Source organism: Mycteria americana, chromosome 20 (genome assembly GCF_035582795.1).
Source record: "Mycteria americana isolate JAX WOST 10 ecotype Jacksonville Zoo and Gardens chromosome 20, USCA_MyAme_1.0, whole genome shotgun sequence".
NCBI lineage: Eukaryota > Metazoa > Chordata > Aves > Ciconiiformes > Ciconiidae > Mycteria > Mycteria americana.
This window is the reverse complement of record NC_134384.1, coordinates 1,502,203-1,525,416: the sequence shown is the minus strand read 5'-3', so window position 1 is coordinate 1,525,416 and position 23,214 is coordinate 1,502,203. Positions and strand designations below refer to the sequence as shown.

Here is a 23,214-nt window from a genome sequence, read left to right as displayed (position 1 = left end):
TCTGGACAAGAGGGTGACATTTAAGTACCCAGCAAATCCCTCTGCAGCCAATGAGGCTCAGGGGTTGCTGGGCTCCTGCCAGGCATTAAGAGTTCAGGGTTAAAATAGAAAGGCGGTAAAATGGGAAAGTCTTGCAGATTACAGGCCCAGCAGGAGATTATGAGGGTGGAATTTTCTCCGTAATCTCCTAATCCACTTCATTTATGATTTTGTGTGGGGTCACAATTTTTGCACCAAAATCAGAGCAAGTAGAAAGAGAGAAAACCACTCAGAAGTCTCGGTGCTGTTACTGTCTTTTTGGTCTCCCTTAGCCTTCATCTGGCTGGAGGATTTCCAGACGGGGCTGTCAGTTTGAGCCTGAAATTCGGGGAGGGGGAGGTACCATTGCAGCTCCTACAAGAGATGCTATATGAGGGTAAATTTGGTGTGCTGAGGCAAACAGAGAAAGAGAATTGCTTTGAATGGTAAAGCTTTAAGTGCTTTAAATGCAGACACCAGCTGCTATGATGATCTTCTCCCGGGGAAGCTCCCTCTCCACCCGGCTGCTGGGGCCCCGTGCTCAGCCTCTCTGGTCCTGCCAGCTGAGCGTGTCTTCCACAGAATCGCCCCGCGCGTGGCGCGTCCCAGGAGCGCGTCCGGGCCGCTGCGTTACCAGAACTCAGCTGATGCCAGTGGAGTTGAATGCAGCTTCGATTTTCATTTATGATGAATTACCGTGAAAAATTCTCCATGTAAACATGACCAAAACCCATGTTGTTTTTACTCTGATGCACAGCATTCAGAGAAGGACTGGGAGATAAAAAAGTATATCCTCAGAAAGTAGCATGGGCCGGATCCTCCACTAGTAATGAAATGGATGTGACTACTGGATCTCTACCCGCAGAGAGTCTGTCCTATAACACTTATTTTTTATATCTGACAACTTTAAGGCAAAGAGCCCAACTTGTACGTGTTGCAGAGCTCGGTATTGCTTCTGCACTGAAGCAAACGAGGAATAACTCTGCTAAAACAGGTGGCATCACACAAGCGTGAAACAGTTGTGAAAAAGGAATTAGAGGAACGCTGATGGGATGTGCTAATGCTGCACTCGCCAGCAGCAGCAGGCACAGGTCCCTGCTGCGCACAGCACCGGCGAGCAGGGTGAGCCTTCGGGGCCCGCCCTGGGCTCTGCCCCAGCCGCCGCAGGGGACACGGCTGGGATAGCCCGTCCTGGAGCACAGAGAGGGGCTGCAATATAGAGGCGTTCATTAATAGCAGAAAGGTTGCATATTAAATGTGGATACAGGCTTGCCAACTGTTTCAAGAAGTACTTGCTAACGGTGCGTCCAGTTCTGCAGAATGCGCAATGCAAAAGCCGAACTGTTTTATGCAGCCTTCTGGAGAAGAGCCGCAGGGACGTGCCGTCTGAATTTCAGCTCCAATTACTATCTCATTTCTGAATGCCACACATGAAACGTGCTTTTCCATGCACTAAGAACAATACTTTGCTTGTGTCTAGGAAAGCCTAGTGAAAGAAGACGTCCTTTCAAAGAAGGAGAATTTAGGCTCAGCCGAGGAAGCTGACGAAACCTTCCCAGGTCTTGCAACGCGTGCTAAGGCTGGGTGGCCATTCGTGCAGTGCCGTGCGCTGCTGACACCCAGTGCCTCTGTGTAAGCAGTTGGCAATAAATGACAGGACAAGTTGGACCGGGTTTTTAGAGCAAAATCCACACCGCATGTTTTTCTGGGGAGCAGTGACACAGCCTCACCACCCATTCCTCAGCTCGTGTGTTCACTGCTGGTCATAACTCAGACACTCGATGGGAAGCTGAAGTCACACAGGTCACTGGTTTCATTGCTTGGGCTTTATTGCTCTCGACTACGGCTTTGTGCCCAGGTTGGGTCTCCATTTCACAATGTTTGCACTTTGGACGTCCATCACCTTCCTGGTGTGATCAGTGTCGGGGTGGTAGCGGTACCCGCAGGTTGGCCTCTGCGCAGTGTAGAAGGGGCTGTACGAGTTGGAGCAACTTGGTTTGTAGAAGAGAAATTTGAAGGAGTTGGGCTGACGGCCTCCAAAATGGGCGACAAAAGGAATGAAGTGAGCGGCCAAAGGCTGGTCCCTGTGGTGACGTGCTGGAGACTGCTGGCTCGTTGGGACGGGCAGTGTGCGAGAGACCTCCTGCATCGCTTTGGTCTCCTCCATTCCCTTTGGTCTCTTGTGGTCTTTGCCAGGGGCTTCTGGTGTTTGAGTCACCTGTGGAGCAAAAGAGCCAGACAAATCAGCATCAGCTCAGCAGGCTCCTGGTCCCTCTGCAGGTGCCTAACACCACCCTGCGCCTTCTACAGCCGTGCTAATTGCTCTTGCTGTAACTCTAAGTGGATTTTTTTCCCCCCAGAAACGTGAAGGGAAAAACAAGGTTGTTGACTCTCGTGAGGCAAGCTCTTCCTTGTCATCAGTTGGGTCACATTTCTGAAGTCTCAGAGCAAAGTCAGTGCCATCACCCGTACGCAGGGCACGGGGGACCAAGGGCTACAGAAACTTGCATGAACCCTTTGCAGAGGAGGTGGTGTGGATGTGTGCCCCAAGACTCACGCGGGGCTGACTTGTCACCCATGGCCGCTCCAAGGCTGTGCTTGACTGGGAAAGTATTTCTGCTGCTGTTATTTAACCATGACTCAGTTATCTTGTTTTCATTGATGACACCTCTGTGCTAATGGAAACTGGCTCTTCCCCCAGCAATTATCCGATTTACTCCTGGGCATCCTAAATAAGCGCTTTGCTGTCTGGCTTTATTTTTAACCTTGTAAAGAGGTTTCCTAGTTTCCATGATGCCCTGGCTTACTTGGTGCTCTATTTCTGTTCCCTGTACCTGGCTCTGAACACTGGCTCCTAAACCTATTAGGAGCGGGACACCCGCAAATTGTTTAGAAATCTCCTTAAAGCCCTTGAGGGAAACGACCAGATCCCCACAGGTTCACAACCTCTTTTTGTCTCTCATTTCCCCAGTACAGCCACCTGCCAGATGCTTGAAAGGCTCCGTTGCTGGAGCTCAGCACAAGCGTTATTTCAGCAGTTGCTGCCGCAAGGAAACCTCAGTCCATTTTTTCCACAGGGGATAAAATAATGGGATTTTGACTCCTGAAGAGCAGATTTTGTACCACTGCAGTCATTTCAGTGTGGTTTGTGTATCCCTGCTCTGAACACACTTAGATTTGTTCAGAAATTATTATATTCACATCCATGCATGATTATAGCTCATGGCCTTTCTGGCTTTGGAAGGTACGAGACAAGTATGCACACGACCGCTGCTGCAACTGCATCCACCCAGCAAGGAGGCATTCATGTTATTCAAGCAGCGCATTTGGGGTGTGGAGGTGAGGCCGTAGTTATTTTGAAAACCCAACTGCTAAGTCATGTAGATGCTTTCAGGATGTGCAAGCCTTGCATGCGCTCGGCGAAAGAGGGCTGACAGCCATTTCCAGTGACGGGCAGGATACCATGCCAGGGAGCGCTGAGCTTTGGGCTTTGCTCTCGCGATGGCGTTTGTCTGCCCTGGGGGTTCCTGCTCATCCTCTGGGGCTTCTAAAGCTAGGCAGAAACATCCTTCGTGCCCGGGTGAGTGCCCCTGCTTATGTGATCACCGTTTTTGAGGGGAAGGACCAGCTCAATGTCCACAGCGCTATTTATGGCACTGCCAGAGCTCTGTGCCTGAATTAAGAGTCCCACATAATCCTATTGCATCCAGTCATACGTTTAGAGATCCCTAATCCTTCCCGAATTGTCTGTTGTCTCTCAGAGAAGATCCTCACAGGTGGGGTCACAGAGAGAAGAGTGACTTCAGTAATCAAGAAAGCCCAAAGAGTTCAGACGTCCACCCCGGATGAAGCGTTCCCCTGGGCGGCTGCCGGAGCCCTGCCCGGCTGCCGGCACTGCCCGTCCTGCCCCTGCGCCGCTGCCGTCCCCCTCGCTCTGCAGCGGGGAGTCCCCACTCGAGCAGCTCCCCGCTTGTCCCCGTGGAGCCGTCCCAGGACTATCACGTGCGGTTTGCTCCAAGCGCTCAGCGGCCACGGGGGCAGAGCCTGCTGACGGCGGTGCAGCCGGGATTTGCGCAGCAGGGGAGGGACGGTGCATCACACCGACACCACCAGGACCCTTTTGCCCCGGCCACCCTCAGGGCAAGCGTCTTCCAGCCCCCTGCCCACAGGAAGGGGACACGGCGAGCGGGAGTCCCTCTTGCTGAACCGTGAGCCCGGGGCTCCCACCTGCGAGGTCATGTCCCCGGCGGGGACCCCGGCATGCGGGGCCGTCTGGGGTGGAGGCTGGAGGCACCCTGGCAGGGTGGGCAGTGCCCGCTGTCAGGGCCATTGTGACCACCGGGCTGTCACCGGGGTGGTGGCTGGCATAGGCGTGCCCAGGCTGAGCAGGACTCCTCGGGCAGAGGGTGTGGAGGAGCGCAGGGGCTCAGCCATGGAAATTAGGAGGGTGCTGTTTCTCCCGGCCCTCTGGGACAGCAGAAGAGTCGCACCCGCCGGGAACCACCGCTGCTGCCCGTCCAGCCAGAGCACTCCGGGCTGCTCTGCTGGCCCTGCCACCCGCACCGAAATGTGGCCTTGGCAGCAGGGACCCGCTCCCCCCTACAGACACGAGCTGTTTCTCTTTCCACGGGTGCCGTTTGCTGTTCTGCAGCCACACACGAGGGTTTCTCCTCCCGTCCCTCCCTCCCTCCCTCCCTCCTTCGGGTCCGGCTGGGGAGCTGCGCTGCACAAGCACTTTGCACACCTGCGAGTGCGGCAGGGAAAGATCTGCATCTGCAGGGTGCAGCTCCTCACGCTGATGCGAAGGCAGATTGTTCTGGGGTGTTTACCCATATTAGGATCAAAGGCAGCCTCACACTGCGGTGTGTTACATCAGAGCAGTGCTCACATGGCTATTTCTATGCCATAAAATCTGCTGGCGATCTTCCAAGTGCTTTCCCGTGCTTTGCGCCCAGCCCGGCCCACCTGTGGCCGCTATCGCTCAGGATATCACGGCGAGTGGCAGTCGTCCTCCCTTAAAAATACAGCCATGCCACCAAACTGGGCATCTTTTCTGCTTCTTTTGAGTTTGCACTTTGCAGAAGTCAGCCCGCACATAGCACGCTCTTCTTGCTAGTCCTGAGCTTTTCCTGGCCTCCTGGGGGGAGGTCCGTGCTTTACTGGGAGGTGGAAGTTAAAGAACGAATATTTTTCATCTGGAACAAATAAACGGGAGTGTGCACATGAGCTCTTGCAGAATGGTTTAGCAGCTTGTGTTCACTGGGATAATGAATTCACCTCAAAACACACATCCCTTCATGTTGTGAGGAATCTGTTTTCCTACGCTCACCACCCAGGGTGAGGCAAAACCATCGCTGGTGTGGTGGCACGGGTACGGCTCACCGCCCCCGGATCTCACGGGTGCTGCTCTGGAGTCCCCCCTGCCCCGGGGCCAGAGGAACACCACGGGAGCAAGTGTCAGGGAGCTGAATCACGCTTCCCTGTTCCCGCAGAGCATCGCAGCGGCCGTGCGGCCCCTTTGAAGTCTCTTTGGTGTAACGACGTTTTGTGGGACGCCTTCGTGCACGAGCCCAGGCTTTCTCATTCCACGGGATTTTATTGGCTTCTCTTCTTAAAATAGTTCCTCTTCTCCTTCCCCTTTTCCTTGCCTTTGTCTCTCTGTATATCCTGTTCGATTTGTTCAGTCAAAGACTGTGAATATCAGGGAGCACATATGCCTTGCCTGTCTTGCAAAGACAGGTGTCCTTTGTCTTTCCAGTAGCGAGTGGGTCCTTCATTTCATCTGGTTTCTGCTTTCGAGAGGTGCCAGTGAATTTTCTTTAAATGTCTGGGGCTCAGCTAGATGGGTTCCTGCATAGGCCTGGCTCCAGCACCGCTCTCTCAGGAGGAATGGTGTTTCACAGTTTCCATCCTACTACCGCTCTTATCTGCAGGCAGGACTATCCCTTTTACTACGATCTCGGCTAAAACACGACTGCACGTCCCTGCGGTGTGTTCCCGTGCCGCGAGCTCAGGGCGTGCAGGAGTCACGCTCGTGCAAATGTTTGCAGGATTTGCAGGGTTGTTTCCTTTCCCTGTCTCACACAAACAGCAGTTAAGATAACTGTCAGAAAGGGTGCGAGTCCCACTAATTGCAGGCCTTGTGCACAGCACGGGGCCGTCCCTTCGGCATCGCCCGCTGCTCCTAGAGCGGATCTCGGGAGCGGCAGCGGGAGCTGGGCGCAGGCAGCCCACGGAGCCTCCCCGCTCCCAGCTGGGAAACGGCATCCGACCAGCTGGATGGAGCTGCACATCCGCAGACCAGGCTACATTCTCTGAAAACTGACTTAAATAATTCTCACCCCGATATTACAGCCACAGTATTGAATCCACGTGGTGTGGCATTTTAACTCTCCTTTTCTTTCCCCGTTTGCCATTCATGTTAATTCACCTTATTTAAGTGCTGCCTGACAATTTATGCCATGATTAGATTTTTCTTTTGAAATATCATAACAATACTCATTTTTCACTGTTTCCAGGTGATTTAATGTGTTGCCCTAATTTGTACTTTGCGGCAAGAAAAGGTTGTGAAAAGCGTAATGTCAAAGTGATTAAATAAGTTATATTTATCACTGAAAAAAGAAATCTGTATCATTTTGACTTTCAACATGTGGTGGAAATAGAAATAGATATGAGACAGGCTGATCTTACCCTGAAGCTGTGTTTCAGTTAATGTTTCGACAGCTACTTTGGGTTTAAAGTTCGCCAGAAATCCCAGCATTTATTAATAATCAATGTTACTCATTAACACTCAGTTTTTATTTGTATGACAGAAAATTGTTGGCAACGCTAGACACTTGCTTTTGTACCTGAAACAAGAAATGGTTTGGGGTCAAGTCCCACTGCCTTTAAGCTTTTGTATCAAAAAAATCCCAAACCCTGATACCACGCAGGTCGCACTGCACGGGGGGATGTTTCTGGCGGCGCATAGTCCCACCGAAGCCCGTAGGGATCTGCACAGGGGTTCATACGTGTGGAGGAGGGGGGCTTTACTGCTTCATGAGACACCTCCTAAGGACTCGGTGCTAATTTGCTTTCTAGCATACACACAGCAGAGGGAAAGGATTACAGCTCCGCTTCCCCTGGCTCTGGCTGACATTTCCTTGTATTGCAAGGACACCTGCAGATCTCAGACAGGGACTTCAGGTCCCCAGGCACTGCGCAAGCGGGTCTGCGGAAAGTCTTGGGGCCGGGGAGCCCGGCCCTCGGGTCCGCGCTGCAGCGGCGGGTGAATGAACAGCTAAACACCGGGGACAGCGAGAGAAAGATCGAAACTCTCAAACCTACGGGGCCGGTACGCGGCCAGCGTGGACAGACTGATAGTTTGTGCGGCGCCGGGTCTTTTTAAGAGGAGCCAGCCGTTCAGCCGCGTCGACCCTCGAGGGTACGCAGCCTTACCCACGCCCCCCGCAGCGGGAAGGGGCTGCCAAAGCCCCTGGGGCTGGGAGACGGGCTCAGCTGCGGGGCAGCCCCGGGGCCGGCCCTGCCTCCCAAGACCGCGGGGGCGGCGGGGCCCTCCCCCGCCGGGCCCCAGGGGCTGCGCGGCCCGCGGCTGGCGGGGTGCGGCCGGCGGCTCCCGGCGCGGCGGGAGGCAGCACCTGGGCGGAAGGAGGGGCCGAAGGTGGGGCCAGGTGGGCCCGGCCCGGCCCGCCCCCGCCCGCAGCCGCTGTGGCAGCGGCCCCGGCCCCGCGCCCGCCTGCCGCGGCGGGGATGCCCGGCTGGGAGCGCGGCGGGCAGCGCCAGGCTCCGCCAGGATGAAGAAGCATCACTCCGTGCAGGGCACCTTCAGCCGCCTCTTCGGGAAGCGCCACGCCAGCCCCGCCGCCGCTTCCCTCTTCGCTGCCAACCCGCCCTGGATCTTCACGCAGGAGGTGACCTCGGACAGCGCGGGCGGCACCGGTCAGTGTCTGCCCCGCTCCTCCGGCCTGCCCGGGGGCTCGCTGGGCGGCCCCGCGGCGGCCGGCGGGAGCTCCGTGCGCGGCCACGCGTGACCCGGGGGCGGGAGCGGGGCCGGGGGGCGGAGGGGCCGGGGGGGAGCGGCGGGGCTCGCCCGCCGCCGGGCCGGGGAGCGGCGGGGCTCATCGGGGCTCGCCCGCCGCCGGGCCGGGGAGCGGCGGGCGGCGGCGGGGCCGGGGCAGGCGGGCGCAAGTGGCAGCCGCGCTCCGCGGGCCGCGGCCGGAGCGAAGCCCCGGGGCCGCGGGGGAAGGCGCGGGGGCTCCGCGCCGGCTGCTCGAGACCGGCTCGCTGCTTCCGCGGGGCCGTAACCGCTCCGGGAAGTTAAACTGGAGTAAAGCGGGCCGATGGTTGATCGCGAGCGTGTCCTCCTGCTGCCAGCAGCTCTTTCCCACGCCATGTTTGATCCGCTCCTTCCCAGGTTTTAGTTATTTACTTGTAAACCTGTTTCTTGCAGGACTGTGTGCGAGGGGGGCGTTGAGGGTTGCATATTCCGAGGGTTTATTTGTATTTCTTTGTGGTTTTAATGGCAATACTGTGCCCTGGAGGCTCATGTAGGAGGGAGCCAAATTAATAGTAATGGAGCCAAGTAGATAAAAGATAGGAGTTTGTGGATGAAGTTTGTAAGATTCCAATACACACTTCCAAGCTTAAAAATGGAAGCGCCGCTTGCTGAGCTGTGCGGTGTGAAGCAGTGTCCATTAAAGCTACTGCAAGGTGGTTACACCCTGAAGGCCAAGCTGGTAAAACTAAGATAAAATGAAAATGTGACGGAGAGTTTCATGCAGCTCTTAAACACAAAAGGAAAATTGCTGATTTCTAACCGTCGTAAATCTGAGGAGGATTCAAGCCGCCCTCTGATGTGGTTTGGATTTAAAAAAAAAAAAACCAACAAAAGTCGCTGTGTCTGCTTATTACAAGCCTGATTTCCGTGGCTGCGATTGCAGCACAAAGGCATTCCTTTCAGGTGTGGGGAACTGCTGTGTGGATCAGCTTGCAAAAGCCAGGAGTCCTTGAAATCTGAGCATAAATAAAGGCTGTTGAATCACTCCTTAGCATCCTCTTGGCATTTATATCATTGATTTAATTTGTGTAGGGTAGTGTGACGCAGAGAAGTTGAGTGATCGTGTTCGCAGTAACGTGTGCTGAGGTGTGGGCTCGTTGTGAGGAACGGCATGCTCACAGCTAAGCAGTCCAAGGGGCAGATTTTATCGTATCCTAACTTCCACGGTCGTACCCAGTGAAGCCCCATCCCTGGCCCTGTTTCTTGAATATTTGCTGCATAGCTTCGTGCTGTCGCTGCTGCCAAAAGGAGTCCACTGCTTCTGCTAATCCCCACCTTAGTTTTTCATACAAAGTAAACACAAGTTAAGCAATGTGGAATGGGTGTAGGTTTGCATGTCCCTGACTCAGAGATTCCTGAATACAGTGACTGATGCCACCTCCTCGCTGTGAGCTGTGGATACCCCAGCGTCAAACCTGCTACGCCTACTCCAGGTGATGCAACCCCGAAGTAGGAAGAAGTTCCATTACCTGTGTTGCAGATTGCTTATTTTATTTCCCATGACTGAGAGGACACAAACATCTCCAGAACAGGTTGGATGTCAAAAAGTGGCCAAAGCGTAGCCGGGGCCAGCCACTTCTGACAGCCTCCCAGGGTGTGTTTCCTGATCCCTCCTTCCAGGAAATGAAGCTGGCAGAGCACAGGTCTTACTGGTGACAGGCTCTTAGCAGGCAAGTCCTGTTTATCTAGCAAAGAAAACACAACTACAAGCACTTCATTTTACTTTAATTAAATGCATTCAGGTTAGCGATGCTTAGTAATCTGGGATCAAAGACCTTGTGATCTTTAATCCAGTTTCTCACTGAGTTTACCTAGAGTCTTGTTTAATATAAAACTGTCGTCATTTCAAGTCTCTGAACTACTCTATCGCTGTTCCACAAACCTGTCTGCATCCAAACTCTCATGTTGCACTGGCCTTAGTTCTTGCTGCTTACGCGCTGAATGTGGGGTCACCCAAGGGGTTATGCAAAAATAATAATAATTTGCTGGCATCTCTGCCATCCTCAGGACTCCAGCAGCTCCTTCTTCACGCTCGAGCCCCTCACAGGCACGGAAGTGTTAAACTGTTGGTAAGACCAGACTAACTGAAGTGCAGCCTGATCAGTATTTTGAAAGCTGAAGAAAATGTCCTTTTTCTAAAGAATCTCTTCTAGTGCAGAGGTTTGGGATAAGGGAAAGGAAGGGACTGACTGTAAGGCCAGTGATAGGATGATGGATACTCCTGGGTGTATCCCAGGGTAACTTGTGGTGCAGTGGGTGGGAGAAAGGAAAAGCTTACATCCTTGCTGGACTCGGTGGCATGTCTCAGGGTTATGTGGAATTCAGCTGCCTCCAAACCCGTAACTTCAGCAGAGGCTGTGGTAGCTCATGCCCAGCCCCTGGCGTGGTCAGGTTCTTCATTCCAGGTGTTCATGCAAGTGCTTTTCTTCTGTGGGAATACACACACAAGCATTTGTCCTCCCCCCCCCCCCCCCCCCCCAACCTCAGTGTAAAGCTCTGTTTCCTTGGGAGCTTCTTGCCTGATTTCTGCCCATCAAAGGAGGGCAGAGACTGAAGTGACAGGCACAACTACATGCCATGGCAGTCTGTGATGGGTTGGGGACCCCGGTCATTGGTTCCACCTGCACGAGCTGGGTCCAGCAGCGTATGGGGGGCACAGGCTGTGCCTCTGGCCAGCGAGGGGCCGTGCGGGAGCAGGGACGCTCAAGAGGGAGCGGGGACATTGGCTGGGGCCGTGGCAGCGGCCGGGTGCTTGCACAGCCTCGGTCAGGGACTCGGGGTGCAGCAGGCTCCTCAGACAGGCAGTCCTGCTTCAGCGAGCGCTGCCCTTGGGTTTCGGAGGCTTAGAAATGCAGCCCAGCCCCTTTGCCTGTGTGCGGAGCTTATACAACCTTCACCTTTCCGCTCCTTGGCTTTTAATTGCTGTACGATACTTGACAGAAACTGTTTCTGTGCTTCACGCTTTAGCACGGGGTCAGGTTTGAGGACGGCTTCCAAACTTTTTTTGGGGGGAGGGAAGCTATTTACTACTTGGTGTTTGTGTTTTGCTGCGGAGGGGGAGGTTGTTTGCTTCCTCCTTCTCCCTAAAACCACTATCGAAATCTGTTAGGTGGGAACACTCCTGCAGAGTTTTCTCTCTGATCACAGCCCTTTTGCTCGTTTCCCCCTCCTTCCTGAAACCCTCATATTTTCTTTAATGTTGGTCTCCTTGGCTACGAATTATTTGTGTATCTCCTTCCAGCCAAGGTGGGGTTTACATGCTTCAGTGCTTCTGCTTGTTAATTCATGCTGTTAATCAGACACAAAGAACGTAATTAAACTAATTTTATGAGCTTTATTCACTGTCAGAAATAAACCGGCCCAAAAGGTGTGGTTCAGGGTAAAAGCACAGGGCTGGGAACCAGGAGTACCCGATGGCTTCTCCCGCTTGTAACGCCGGGGCTCTGCCATAGCGTCTCCATTCATAGTGGCATTTCGTGGGAAGACATTCAGAGCATTTCTCCGTCAGGCAGGCTGAAGTGTGAAAGCGTTGGGGCAAGCACAATTTGTCCTCCAGCGCCAACTGCATCAGGGGTCAGAAACGGATTGCTCCAGCAGTATGCAGGAGGATGCTGCGGGCGCTGGTGGTGTCCAGCCGCAGCAGGGAGAGCAACTGGGGCACCTCCCTCCTGCTGCCCTCAGCCACCGGCAGCAAAACACAGAGCGGGGAAAAACCTCCTTGGGCAGCCCCTGCGTGTCCCGTTTCCATCGCTGTGTCTGAGCCGTGCAGCGAGGCGTTCCCCTCCGCTCGCCCCGGTCCTGCTCGGCACAAGCCGGCGGGAGTCCCAAGGGACGGTGCCGCTGCCAGCGGGCAGCCGGGGTCAGGGACGCCTTCGCTGTCCCTCTCTGCTGCGTGAGTGACAGGGACCTGTTGTCGTGATAGGGCTGAGTGAGGAACCTGTAATTAAGTCTGCGCTTTGATGCAATTGCTGTGCCCGCAGAGCGGTCGGGCGGTGAGAAGGGGCAGGAGCTCTCTCTCCAGTTGGGGTGGTTGGTGGTTGGACTCTGCTGCTGCTCCCCCCTCAATTCCAGCCGCTGACGGATCAGCCGCGATCAGATCCTGCTGGTGCTTACGAGCTGGTTTGTGTCACCTCTGCGGCCACCTGCCTGGACCCACCTCCGGCTCTCCTGGGGTCAGAGCTGTCCTGTGGTCACTATGCAGAGCTGATCCAGTTGCTCCTGAAGCATTTTCCTTCCCTAATTGTAGAGTGGGGAGTGAATTGAGTGCTTGTGCTAACTTTTGACCCTCCTGAGGTAAATTTAAGTTAGCTCCTATTAGACATAAGCCTTTCAGAATAGACTTGACATCTGTGCTCTTTAAACTCCAGCGTCTGGAGCTCTGGGAAGGGTCTCCGCACCTTGCGGGTGTGTGCCAGGGCTGCCAGCGCCTGCCCGGGGGTCCCGCACACCTGGGACCTTTCTCCTCCCATCTTCAAATCAGCTCCAAAACACCCAGATACTCCTCAGAATCTGATGGGTTTTGCCCGTTTCTGGGAGCTGATACAGCAAATTCTTCACAGTGCTTTTTAAAATTAGGTGGTGTCCAATGTTGCTTTTACTGTTGCCTCGAACACAGTGCTGCTGCTAACAGTCTTCTCTTCCCCTCAGGTGATGTGATTGAAGTGTACTATGGTGACAATCGCTTTGGGACAACGACCGACTCTGGCACAGCAACGCTTAAACCTCGTCCGAGAGTCCGGCCACTGCTGACTTTCTTACCCCTTGTGAGTATCCAGCTTGCCGCTGGGGTTTGTTACGGCAGCATGTGTAACTGGTGCCCAGAACCAGCTGGGCTGGCTGCTGCTCTCATCCTCTACCCGAGGGAAGAAAATAAATGAAAAGCAAAACCATGCTATAATAATGCTGGATACGAGGGATTAGGAGGTGATCTGAGTTCAAGGCTTGTGTTGGACATAGGCGAGATACTCAGGCGAGAGACGTAAGCATCATCAGACTTGTATTCTCAATTAAGAAAAAAATTGCTGAGCATGTAGATGATAGATCTGGCTTGCACTGCATTTTATCTAACCGCTGCTGGCAGTATGTCTCTCTGGATCGGGCGTGTTGCTGGAGAGAGCAATAGCAAAACTCTGTCCTGTTTACAGCAAAGGAAGGAGGAGGCAATGCAGCAGGTGTCTGTGCGGAGGCTGATGTTCCAATCTCTGTTTGAGGGAAACTGTTCCCTGCAGAGCTGCCACTGCAGGGACTGAAGCAGCAAGGGCCAACACAGCTGGACCCAGAGGTGGCTTTGACCCTGCTGCCTCCAGAAGCCGCACGTGGTCGTTGCTGGCTTCGATGCTCCGATGCTGTGCGTGCTGAGCAAGCTTTCCTCCCCCATGCAATGCCCCTTTCCAAAGGTCTTATCCCCTAAAGAGTACAGCGAAGCACATGGTTGCTCGGAGATGTTTTGGAGATGGCAATAGCTAAAAGTGAAGTGATACACGCAGGACACTGAAGGTCACTTAGGACAGTGAAACACTTAAAAGCCCTTGGTCTCGACAAGGAAATCCTTTCTGAGAGCAAGGGATGTTTTTCTGTGTACATCCTTGTCCTTAGAGCAGCCATCACCTTCAGCAGAAAGCGGGCTGGTCTGCTGTGACCTGGGTGCAATTAGGAGTTAATGGGGTTGTGCAGGTGTCATTTGGAGGACAACTGGGGGGGCAGGGAGTATATACATCTATCTGAGAGCATAATTAGGAAGTTATGGGGTTACACAGGTTCTGCAAAGGGGTTGTGCCCTCTGTGATGCTTCCAAAAGATCACAGCAGGTGAAAACTCTCGCCTGGGCTGCGAGTCGAGTAACCCTCGGACTGGTGCCTGAGAAACTCCTGTCCAGTAGCACAGGCCTGGGGGTGTGACCATAGCTGGCACCCCATATCACCAGGTTTTTAGAGTGCAACTGGCCTTTTGCATCTTTTTTAGAGCTTTCAAACGCTTCGCTAGTGGAAGTGTATGTGGTAGAGGAATAAACAGCACAAATGTCGCTGGGACGGACAGACTAAGGGCTGTCACCCCAGCCAAGGAGGTTTCCTGCTGCCTGCAGAGGCCCTGGGGCTTTTTTCCCCTCAGTTGCCCTTGTGAGGGTCCCTCTCACTGCGCTTCTTCCAAGAGCAACAGGTTTAACTGAAGAAATTAGTAGGAATAAGCAATGCTTTTTAAGGACCAGTCTGTGTTGTGTATTTGCATGATTTTGATTAGGTTTGATTATTATTTGATTTGGCACAGACGCTCCTGCTGCCACATACGTACTTGCACCGGGCTGTTCTGCAGCTCCTGCCTTAACCCTTTCATTCCCCCCACCCGCTCTCCTGTGCCGGGATGGGAGGCGGAGAAGCAGCTGCCCGCCTGGCTGTGCGTCCGGAGGACGCGCACGCCCTGCCCGGCAGCCAGGCCCGCGGGGCTCCGAGTGCCCGGGCGCCTGGCAGCTCTCCCCGCACCGAGCTGCTTCCTTCCCCCACCCGCCTGGCCCTCGGCCGTGCTGCGCTGCGCCGTGAGCTGCGTTGCGGCGGGGGCTGCGGGAGAGGGGGCTTCGCCGCCTGCCTCGCGGGTGCCACCGCATCCCCCTGCCCGCCTGGCTTCCCAGGCACCGCAGGTGCGGGCAGAGCTTTGGCATCCTGGGGGAATAAATTCCTTTAGTTAACCATCAGACTTCCCTAGCTCTGCTTCAAAACAAGGAGTTTGGGGGTAGCTCTTCATATTTGGAGAAATCCTTGGCCTCTCTGAGACCCCAGGATGCTAAGCAGTCGTATTTTGGTGCGTTTTTTTTTGTAACAGGCAGGCTCAAACCTAGTTCATTTAATGGGCGGGAAGTGTGGGGTCCCGAGGGACCGGGGAGGCTGGGGAGGCAGGCTCCCCTTCGCTGGGGACAGGGGATATCTAACTCTGCTCCAGCACTGAAAAGTGATTCCTGGTGGTTACAGCGAAAGCTCCCCTCAACGGGATCCTCGGCACGCATAAATCTGATTCAGGTACCACAAACTGGAAATGCAGGTTCCTGGCGCACCACGCTCTGCTCTGAATCAGCTGGAGGTTTGCTGGGCTGGTCACACCCCTAGCAAACACAGGAGAGGGAAACAATCTTTCTAGTCATCTCTGGAGACTGGCAGCGTACTGGAGATGCTTTCCATTTCAGAAGCCAGCTCATGACGTGAGGATGGGCGGTTTTTGAGAGGGATGCTGAGCATTAGCAACTGCAACAGAAATTTTTGGTGTGAAACAGGCTCGCCCAGTTTTTAGGACCTGTTGAAATGACATGTCCAAAATTACCACTCGTTTATGAAATGTGGACTCTGTTTCCTCCAGCTTTGCATAGATCTCTTCCGACTGTCATTCCCTTTCTACTCCTCTCCAAACATGTGATGCATGTGTTGCTTTTAATTCAGTGCGCAGACATCTTTGTTTCCCTGTAAATGAGCAGGTAGCCTCGGTGTGCTCTGGAGACTGGCAGCAATGAATTTCCATAGCAAATGGAAATTCTGGGTTTTTTCCTTTGTGGCTTTTGGTATCTCATTGCTCTGGACAATTTCATTATCGGCTCTTGAAGTGCCTCTGTTAGCCTTTGTCTTCCCTCTGGCTTTCAGCTGAAGTTAAGGATCTTCCCTCTGTATTGTCCTGTATCTTTGGGACCGGTAAAGAGATCTTAGATGAGGCTATAAGGCTCACCTAGTCTCATGTTTTGCCGCTAACAGATCTGTCCTAATGCCTTAGCAGACCTTGGCTTCTCCATCAGCACCAAGTTGGCTGATCAGTTGTGCAATCCCAGGAATGTGAATTCCCACTCTCTCTCCTGGCTCACCAGTAACTGGCTCATTCCCTTGTGGCTATAGAGGATCTTGGGTCATCTGCAGGGTGATGGACTTTGCAAGTGAAGCACGTGTATTTTGTTATTTTGTCAAAAGCTGGGGGATTCCAGGGCTCTTCTGAAGGAGCCCAGGCTGCTGCTGGTAGTGTCAGCTCTGCCCCAGCAGCTCCTACATTCCTGAGCTCCCTGCACCCAGGGCGGTGTGTAATGTTAATGTGCTGTCTGAGCCCTGGATGGGGCTGGCTGTATAGCCCCAGCTTGACCTTTGATCAAGGAGACTTTGGAATCCTACAGCAATCTCTTGTAAAAATAGTGGTAATGCCAGTGAAAGGCAAAGGGCATGGGCTCAAACTTTATCTAGGCTTTTGTATGCAGAAAACCACTGCACTGAGCGGTGCAGACTTGATGGTAGGATAACGCTTCCTTTGCACAAGGGGCTGTTAACAGCTAATGCAAACAGCTGCCTGGGGTGAGGAGGAGTGCAACAGGGTGGGCCCTGGAGCCTGGGAACGGGGCACTGTGTCCCTGACCGCTGCCCGTGGGTCTGTGAGCTCCTGCTGCTCATGGAGTGTTATTGCCGTGCTATGGGTCTCTCCCAAGGCTGGTATGTGAAAGCCCAGTCTGCTGCTTCAGTCACTTGATTCTGGGCTGACAGCCTGATTCAGCATCGGTTTGTGTTTCGGACATGGGTGCGTTAGTGTACGTTTCATGAGCAGCCCCGGTCCCTCGGCAGAGCGATCTTAGTGAGTCACTGGAGGAAAGGAGAGGCTTTCTGCTTCTGGCAGGTGTAGGAGGCGGGAGCCCTGGTCAGCACTCCAGGTGAGTCAATGTGCCATGAATATCTCGGGGTGGGTGGCTGTAATTATCCAAAGTGCCCTAGCTGTAAGCATCCTCGCAAATGTGTAGGCTGCTAAATTGCATGGTCCTGTACCAGCTAAATGCACTGCTGAGTTTTCAGCCTGAATGCGAAGGGAGTAATTGAGAGTGAAACACAAACCACACAAGTAGCAGTTTTCCCCAGACTGTTCAGATATGCTGGTGCCAGTTTCCCAAAAAGCTGGAAGTCTGTCTGTGACTTCAGTGCGGTGTGTACGTGACTGCAACATGGGCTGGCAGCGCTCGCTGGAGAGCGATACCCACAAAACCAGTGGGAGCTATTAAATTTGCTTGGTATGTGAATGGTGAGAAACTAGTGCTGCTGATCTTGGGCTGGGGAGCCCTGAGCTTGGATGTGAAATAGCCGTGCTCCTCTCCAGCCCCTCTGCACCTGACTAGCACAGGGGGGTTGTGTCCGTGGCTTGTGCAACCTTGATCGCTTCACTCATCCCCTTAAACCCTGTCAACAGCAGCTACCGCAGGGACTTCCATGTCTCGGAAATGGCCCTGGATCCCATCGGGCCCCTGTTTGTGTAGACCAATTACCAGCTGTACAGGCTAGGGCCTGCTTGTCGGTGCCTTGCTCTGATACCTTGGGTATAAAACGAACAGCTCTGTTTTCTCAACTATTGCAGAATGCCCAAGAATCCCACGGGGTGGCTGTGCCAACGCCGTCAGTGCCGGAAGACTTTGAGGAAAAAGCAGCTCTTGGTAAGGGATCTTCTCTGCGGAGTCCTTGACTGGTGCTAAGCGCTCAGCAGTACCATGCCCTCGGGGAAGGAAGCATGTGTGTATCGGGCTCTGGAGCAGACAGTCTGAGCATGAGACTTTTCATGCAAAAATAGAGTCTACTATTAATTATTTTTTGAAGTCATTGAAAATGAATTAATTTCGAAGGGGTGAGGCATAGTGGCTGTTGCAGTTCAGCAAGCTTTAGGCAGCTGCTGAGGAAAATAAGCTGGCTTCCTAGGAGGACAGCTGGCCAGGGGCGATGCTAGCCATCGCCGTGCTGACTGAGGAGGTGCTCACACCGCCGTGCTCTTGCTCTTCCTCGCAGGCTCCGGCTCCCAGATCAATGGGAACTACCGAATGTACAGCTCAGTGGGGGACCTGCGCCCGCAGGCTCTCGAGGGGGATGACCTGGATGAAGACATCCCTCCACCGCCGTCGGTACCCCCGCCACCCCCTCCAACGGCACCAGCACCTGCGCCACCACCTCCAGCCTCGCCGGTCCCTCCACCACCTGAAATACTGCCTCCACCACTGCCACCACCTGAGATGGTGCCACCACCTCCTGCCATGGCACCTCCGCCACCTCCAGCCTCTGGCCTGTCCTCCCCCAGCACACCGGCTCCTCCAGACTTCATCCCACCAGCCCCGCCGGGTGCCTCGCCGCTCAGCCGGGCCCCGGTGCCCTTCACCACCGGCATCTCCAAGTGGAAGTCCGAGACGGTGCTGAACACAAGGCAGGCGGACGCTGAGGGGCCGCTCCACCCTGCCGAGGCTGGGGTGCCAGCTGCCCCCGGCCCAAAGGAGAGCCTGCAACCCAAGCACTGCCCTGAGCCCCACCTGACCTTCCCCAGGTCCTTCAAGGTGCCCCCACCGGCCCCAGCCCGGTCCTCCTCCATCCCCATGCAGGAGAGTCAGCCTGTCCGTCAGGAGCCCTTCCCCAGGCAGCCTCACGCCCGGCCTCCCCTCCCGCCCTGCTTCACCATAAGACCTGCAGCCAAGGCTCACGCGGGAGGAGAAGCCGAGCAAAGAAACTCGCCGCTGAGACAGGCTTTCGCAAAGCCGGCTGTGCCGACCCCCCTGCCGCTGAGCCCCAAGCCGGGTCCAGGGTTTGGCCAAGGGACGAATCCTGCCGGTCGCCGGTCCCCGCTGCCAGCCTCCGAGATAGAGAAAGCTCCCCAGCCAAAAACAGCTGAGAAAGACTCTCCTCCAAAATCTGAATCTCTCTCGGCAAACGACCTGGACCTCCCCCCTCCAGACTACCCAACCTGTGAGGATGACTGGAGGGACGCCAGCAACCTGAGCAGGCTGCGGCACGAGCTCTCGGCCCTCCTGCGCTCCCCACGGAGGGAGGAGAGGCTGCCGGAGAAGCCAGCTGCTCCCCGGCCCACGGACAGCAGTACCGACCATGCCGGCAGCCACGGGCCCAGTCTCAATGGGCCCCAACTTGCTGGACCTGCCGGGAAGGACGTGCGGTTACCGGCGGGAGGGGAGAGCGAGAAGAAAGAGGTGCCCAGCGGCCTCCCCAGTGCCAAGGGGGGCTCTCCCAGCACCGCGCTCCCCGCTCCGGAGAGCAACCCTGCCACGCAGACCCGCAGTGTGATGAAAATCAGGAACGAGCTGGAGGCTGTGCTGTCCCTGAAGAAAGAAGGGAAACCTGCCCTGGGGCTCAGCAGCCAGAAGCAGGGCACCGAGGATGGCAGCAGCACCCCACGTATGAGGAAGAGCCCCCCTGACCTGAGGAAGAGCCCCCCTGACCCGGGTGACTCGGCGCTGCCGAAACTGGCCCCAAGCCCGCTCCCAGCACCAGCAGCTGCAGTGGAGAAGGATGAGACTGGGCACGAGGACCATCCTGCTCCTGCCACTAGCAAGGCCGCAGAGAACTTGACTCCTGCTCCTGGGCCCCTTGACGGCAGCGTGAGCCCCCCAGACCCACCTCAGGGACCGGCAGAGGAGCCCCCTGCTCCCACCTCCCCCTCGCCCCCCCTTTCTCCTGCGCAGAGCCCAGCACCGCAGCCCAACGTGGCCATCTTTCAGTACAAAGTGCACCGGGCTGGGGTCAGCTCAGCTGAACCGCCCTGCACCTCCAGCTCAGCTGAGCCACCCTGCCCCACAAGCTTGGCCAGGAGCCCGCCAGGCACCTCGGGAGCGGGGCAAGAGGAGGTGCTGATCCACCCTGTGACGGGCGAGCGGGTGGAGCGGGGCTCTCCCATGGCACTGCTCCTGGCAGCCCGGCAGCGTGCCCAGCGGGGCCGGCAGGGTGGTGAGGTGGGAGCCGCGCTGCGGACGAAGCCACCCCTGAAACTTGGCAGCGCCTCATCGGACACCACCTCCACCAGCTTCTACAGCCACGAGTACAAGCCCTACTCCTTCACCGTGGTGCCTCGGCCGCCTGTGGCGGGTGCAGCGGGGTCGGGACAGAGCAAACCTCTGTCCTTCTCCAGCTCCTCGGAGCGGGGCCGGGACGTGCGGGCAGCGGGTGAGGCGCAGCCCCCGAGCCTCCCCGGGCACCAGCGGGCCGCTGCGTCCAGCCTGCTGCGGGGCCTCCTCGAGTCCGGGCAGCCCGACCAGCCCAGCCCGCCCCGCCCCGGCGCGCCCAGGGAGGAGGAGAACGGGGAGACGGCGCTGGACTACGGGATTATCCCCCCGCCCCCCGAATTCAGCAACGAGGTGGACGAGGCTGAGGGGCCCCTCCCAAGTCAGGAGGAGAACCGCAAGTGCCCCAGCTTCCCCGATGGCAGCCGGGGCTCAGGGGAGCCGCGGTATTTCCGGTGGCCCGGCTACAGCCGCGGCTACAGGGGCAGCCGTGAGCTGCCAGCCCCGCTGCCCTCGGAGAAGAGCAGGAGGAACGGTGACTTCGCGCCCCAGTACCCAGATTACAGCAGCTCTGCCGGTTACTTCAGCCGCTGCCCGAACCCCCGCCCGCTGATCAAGAAGCGCCTGTATGTCTCTGAGCCCGACAGCTCCTACCCCCGGGCAGCTGCAGCCCCCCGGGGCACAGGCGCCCTCTCCTCCCACGGCCCCGGGGGATACAGCTCCCTGGCCGGGGAGGGGGTCCGCCGCCTCGGCCCTGCCCACAGGAACGGCCCCCCGAGCGCGCAGGGCAGGCGGACGTCCATCGATGCTGCTGGGAAAGCCGCGCCGTACGGCAGCGCCGGGGCCGACACCAAGTACAAGGGGCAGAACGGGGATTTCTCGCCCGCCGGCGTGGTGGCAGCCAGCAGGTATGTGTCCCCCTGAGCTGACCCCTTCCCTGTCCTCTGTGTCCCTTTGATTTAAAAAGAGGAGGGCTGGGCCCTGGGGCGGCCCCAGAGCAGCGCTGAGGCCCGAGAGAAGTCGTTGCCCCTTGGCTCACACGGTGCTGCTGGCCACCTGGCTGGGCTCACTCCTGGCCAGGGTCTCCTCCCGCCGCCTCGGTCCGGGGCCGTGGCTGCGGCATGGCTCCTCCCTGCTCCCAGCCGTAACCCTGGCACCCATCGCCCTCTCCTCCCTGCATCGCTGAATGGAGACATGAGGTGACAAAAGTCGCCCTGCTCCACTAGAAAGAAAAAGAAAAGCAATATTGAATGAAAACAAAGGGTTTCCTTGGCTTTCAGTGACTTTCCCTCTCGTTTTCCCTCCAGACCTGCCCATGGCAGCTCACAGTACGGCGGACCTACCAACACCTTCACGGTCAGGCCTGGGGCGCGGCAGCCCATCTCCTACGCCTACCAGAGCGGCCACCGATAGGCTTGTCCGTAGGGCTGCTCCGCCGCCTTCGTCCGGCTGGGAAGGGGTGAGAAGCACCTGGGTTGGTCATCTCCTTCTCCAGGGGCACCGGGGATGGTCCCAACCCAGCCAGCAAACACACTGCTTGAAACCACTGGCGAAGGTGGCAGGGAGCGAGCCTGGGACTTGGACTCTTCTCAAAAGACTGTCACGGAGAGTAGTTACGACAAGAGGACGGGCTGCTGTCTTGTTTCATGAGCAAACTCGGTTTTCCTTCTCCTATTTCCCCCCTGTATTATTTTCAAACTTGCAGCTTGATAGGTCTTCTAAGAAAGCCAAAAAGCATCCTTAGTTCTCTTTGAAGAGTATCACCACTGGAGAGATTGCTTTGTTTGTTTTTTTTTTAATTGGTTTAAATCCAACATAGTTGGGAGTAGGGAGAAACCAACTGTGAGATGTGCATAATGGAAGCAAGGCAGCGTATAGCTGAATGTAGGGGAACAAAAATAAGAATGGGAGGCCAACGGGATAGAAATAGAGTTTAGGATGTCTAGATCCTAACCTCTTCTGTCCCCACCTCCTTCAACAGCCTTGGGTAAATCAATTATGCTGATGCCTTAAAACCAGCTCCTGGCTTTCAGTGCCTGTCCTGCCGAGCCGGGGCAGCTCTGCCGCGAAGCTGTGAGCCCCCTTCTCCGGGGAGGAACTGCGGGGGGCAGCAGCTTCGGGAGCACGAGCCCTTGCTTTCCTGTGCCTTTTGGTCACTGTAAATGTTTCCGTTGGTAATTATTCCTCATGGAAGAAGGCTGTGAGGCCTGGATAGATGGCTACAAAGCACTTTGGAGACGTAAGACATTGAGCAATCCTTTTCCTTTATCAGCTGGTGGGTGTCAGCGACTCACCAAGGTGCTGTGCTGGTGGTGCTTTCCTCATGGGGTCTCTTGCCGCTTCATACCCACGTAAACCCCACCTCTAAAAGCTAAGCCACGGAGTCCTTATAGACTGTTATACTGAGACTTGGCTTTAGTTTGTCTGATTTGGGGGACTAAGAAGCTAAATTTCGGTGCGATTGTAGAGTATCCGATGCTCCTGGTGTGTGGAACGTCTGCAGTGACGTACCAAAGGGACCGGGCTCCTGCCGGTTCCGTAAGCACGTGTCTGGGTGCTGGGCGTGGGTGCAAGCCTGTCCCTGCTTCCTGTGCCAGTGCCTCTCTGAAGGAGCTATAGCAATGGCTCTGCGGTTGGGTGGGAGATACGAGTAGCCTTAAAGAGGGTATTTTATAGTACAGAGCGAGCAATATAGTCTCATGATAGCTGACCAAAGTTTTGAATAGCCAGCTTCCTGAAATTAGGAATATACAATCTTCCTCATAGGTAAACTTGCTGAAAATCACTGTAAGATAAGTGTAAAAACTTGTAGAGAATATTTTCTAATCACTGACAAACAAAAAGCACTTTGAGACATTAGTCTACTTTTATGGAAAGCACTTTCTGTTCTCAATACTATACAACATCATTAGTTCCACTCCAGCTTATCCTGTGTTGCACACACGTGTGTATATGTGCATGTAAGCAGATTTTGCTCTACAATCCAACTCAAAATTCAGTGATAAATTTTCCTTCACGGTGGAATTTTCAAAAGAGTTATCTTGATATTAATGTCATGTCATTGACGTTCTACGTTTTATGTTATTTCCAACTTTACCTAATAATTTAACAGCTGTTTCAAATATTGCAGAAGCTTCAAAGTGTTCTGAACTTTCCTTTTGCTGTGAATAAAATGAAAGCACAGATACCATAATCGGTCTAACAGCTAATTCAAATGGCATTTTTATGCCAGTAAGTCGCAGTGACTTGGAAGATTTCCAGACATGCTCACCCCAGCCAGTATTGAAATAACACATTTTAAATATCTGGGTGTTGGTTTTTAAAAAAATGTTTATGGAGAAAAGTGAATATGGAGTAACTATCTGGGTATTTAAGTGTG

At 55.1% G+C, this 23,214-nt stretch overlaps 1 protein-coding gene across 1 annotated transcript; it reads left to right on the top strand.

Annotated features, from left to right (window-relative positions):
- The first annotated feature begins 7,811 nt into the window (after positions 1-7,811).
- Positions 7,812-21,248, top strand: C20H6orf132 (chromosome 20 C6orf132 homolog). The gene is made up of 5 exons (XM_075521998.1): positions 7,812-7,956; positions 12,722-12,837; positions 17,426-17,501; positions 17,848-20,743; positions 21,143-21,248. Exons 1-5 carry the CDS (start codon positions 7,812-7,814, stop codon positions 21,246-21,248), a joined length of 3,339 nt encoding a protein of 1,112 aa, XP_075378113.1.
- Positions 21,249-23,214: the final 1,966 nt, after the last annotated feature.

Bases quoted from the DNA above. Each gene is read 5' to 3' on its own strand.
- C20H6orf132 (XM_075521998.1), top strand. From the start codon at position 7,812: ATGAAGAAGCATCACTCCGTGCAGGGCACCTTCAGCCGCCTCTTCGGG. The intron at 17,502-17,847 runs GTAAGGGATCTT...TCTTCCTCGCAG, and splicing joins TGAGGAAAAAGCAGCTCTTG to GCTCCGGCTCCCAGATCAAT. The intron at 20,744-21,142 runs GTATGTGTCCCC...TTTTCCCTCCAG, and splicing joins GGCGTGGTGGCAGCCAGCAG to ACCTGCCCATGGCAGCTCAC.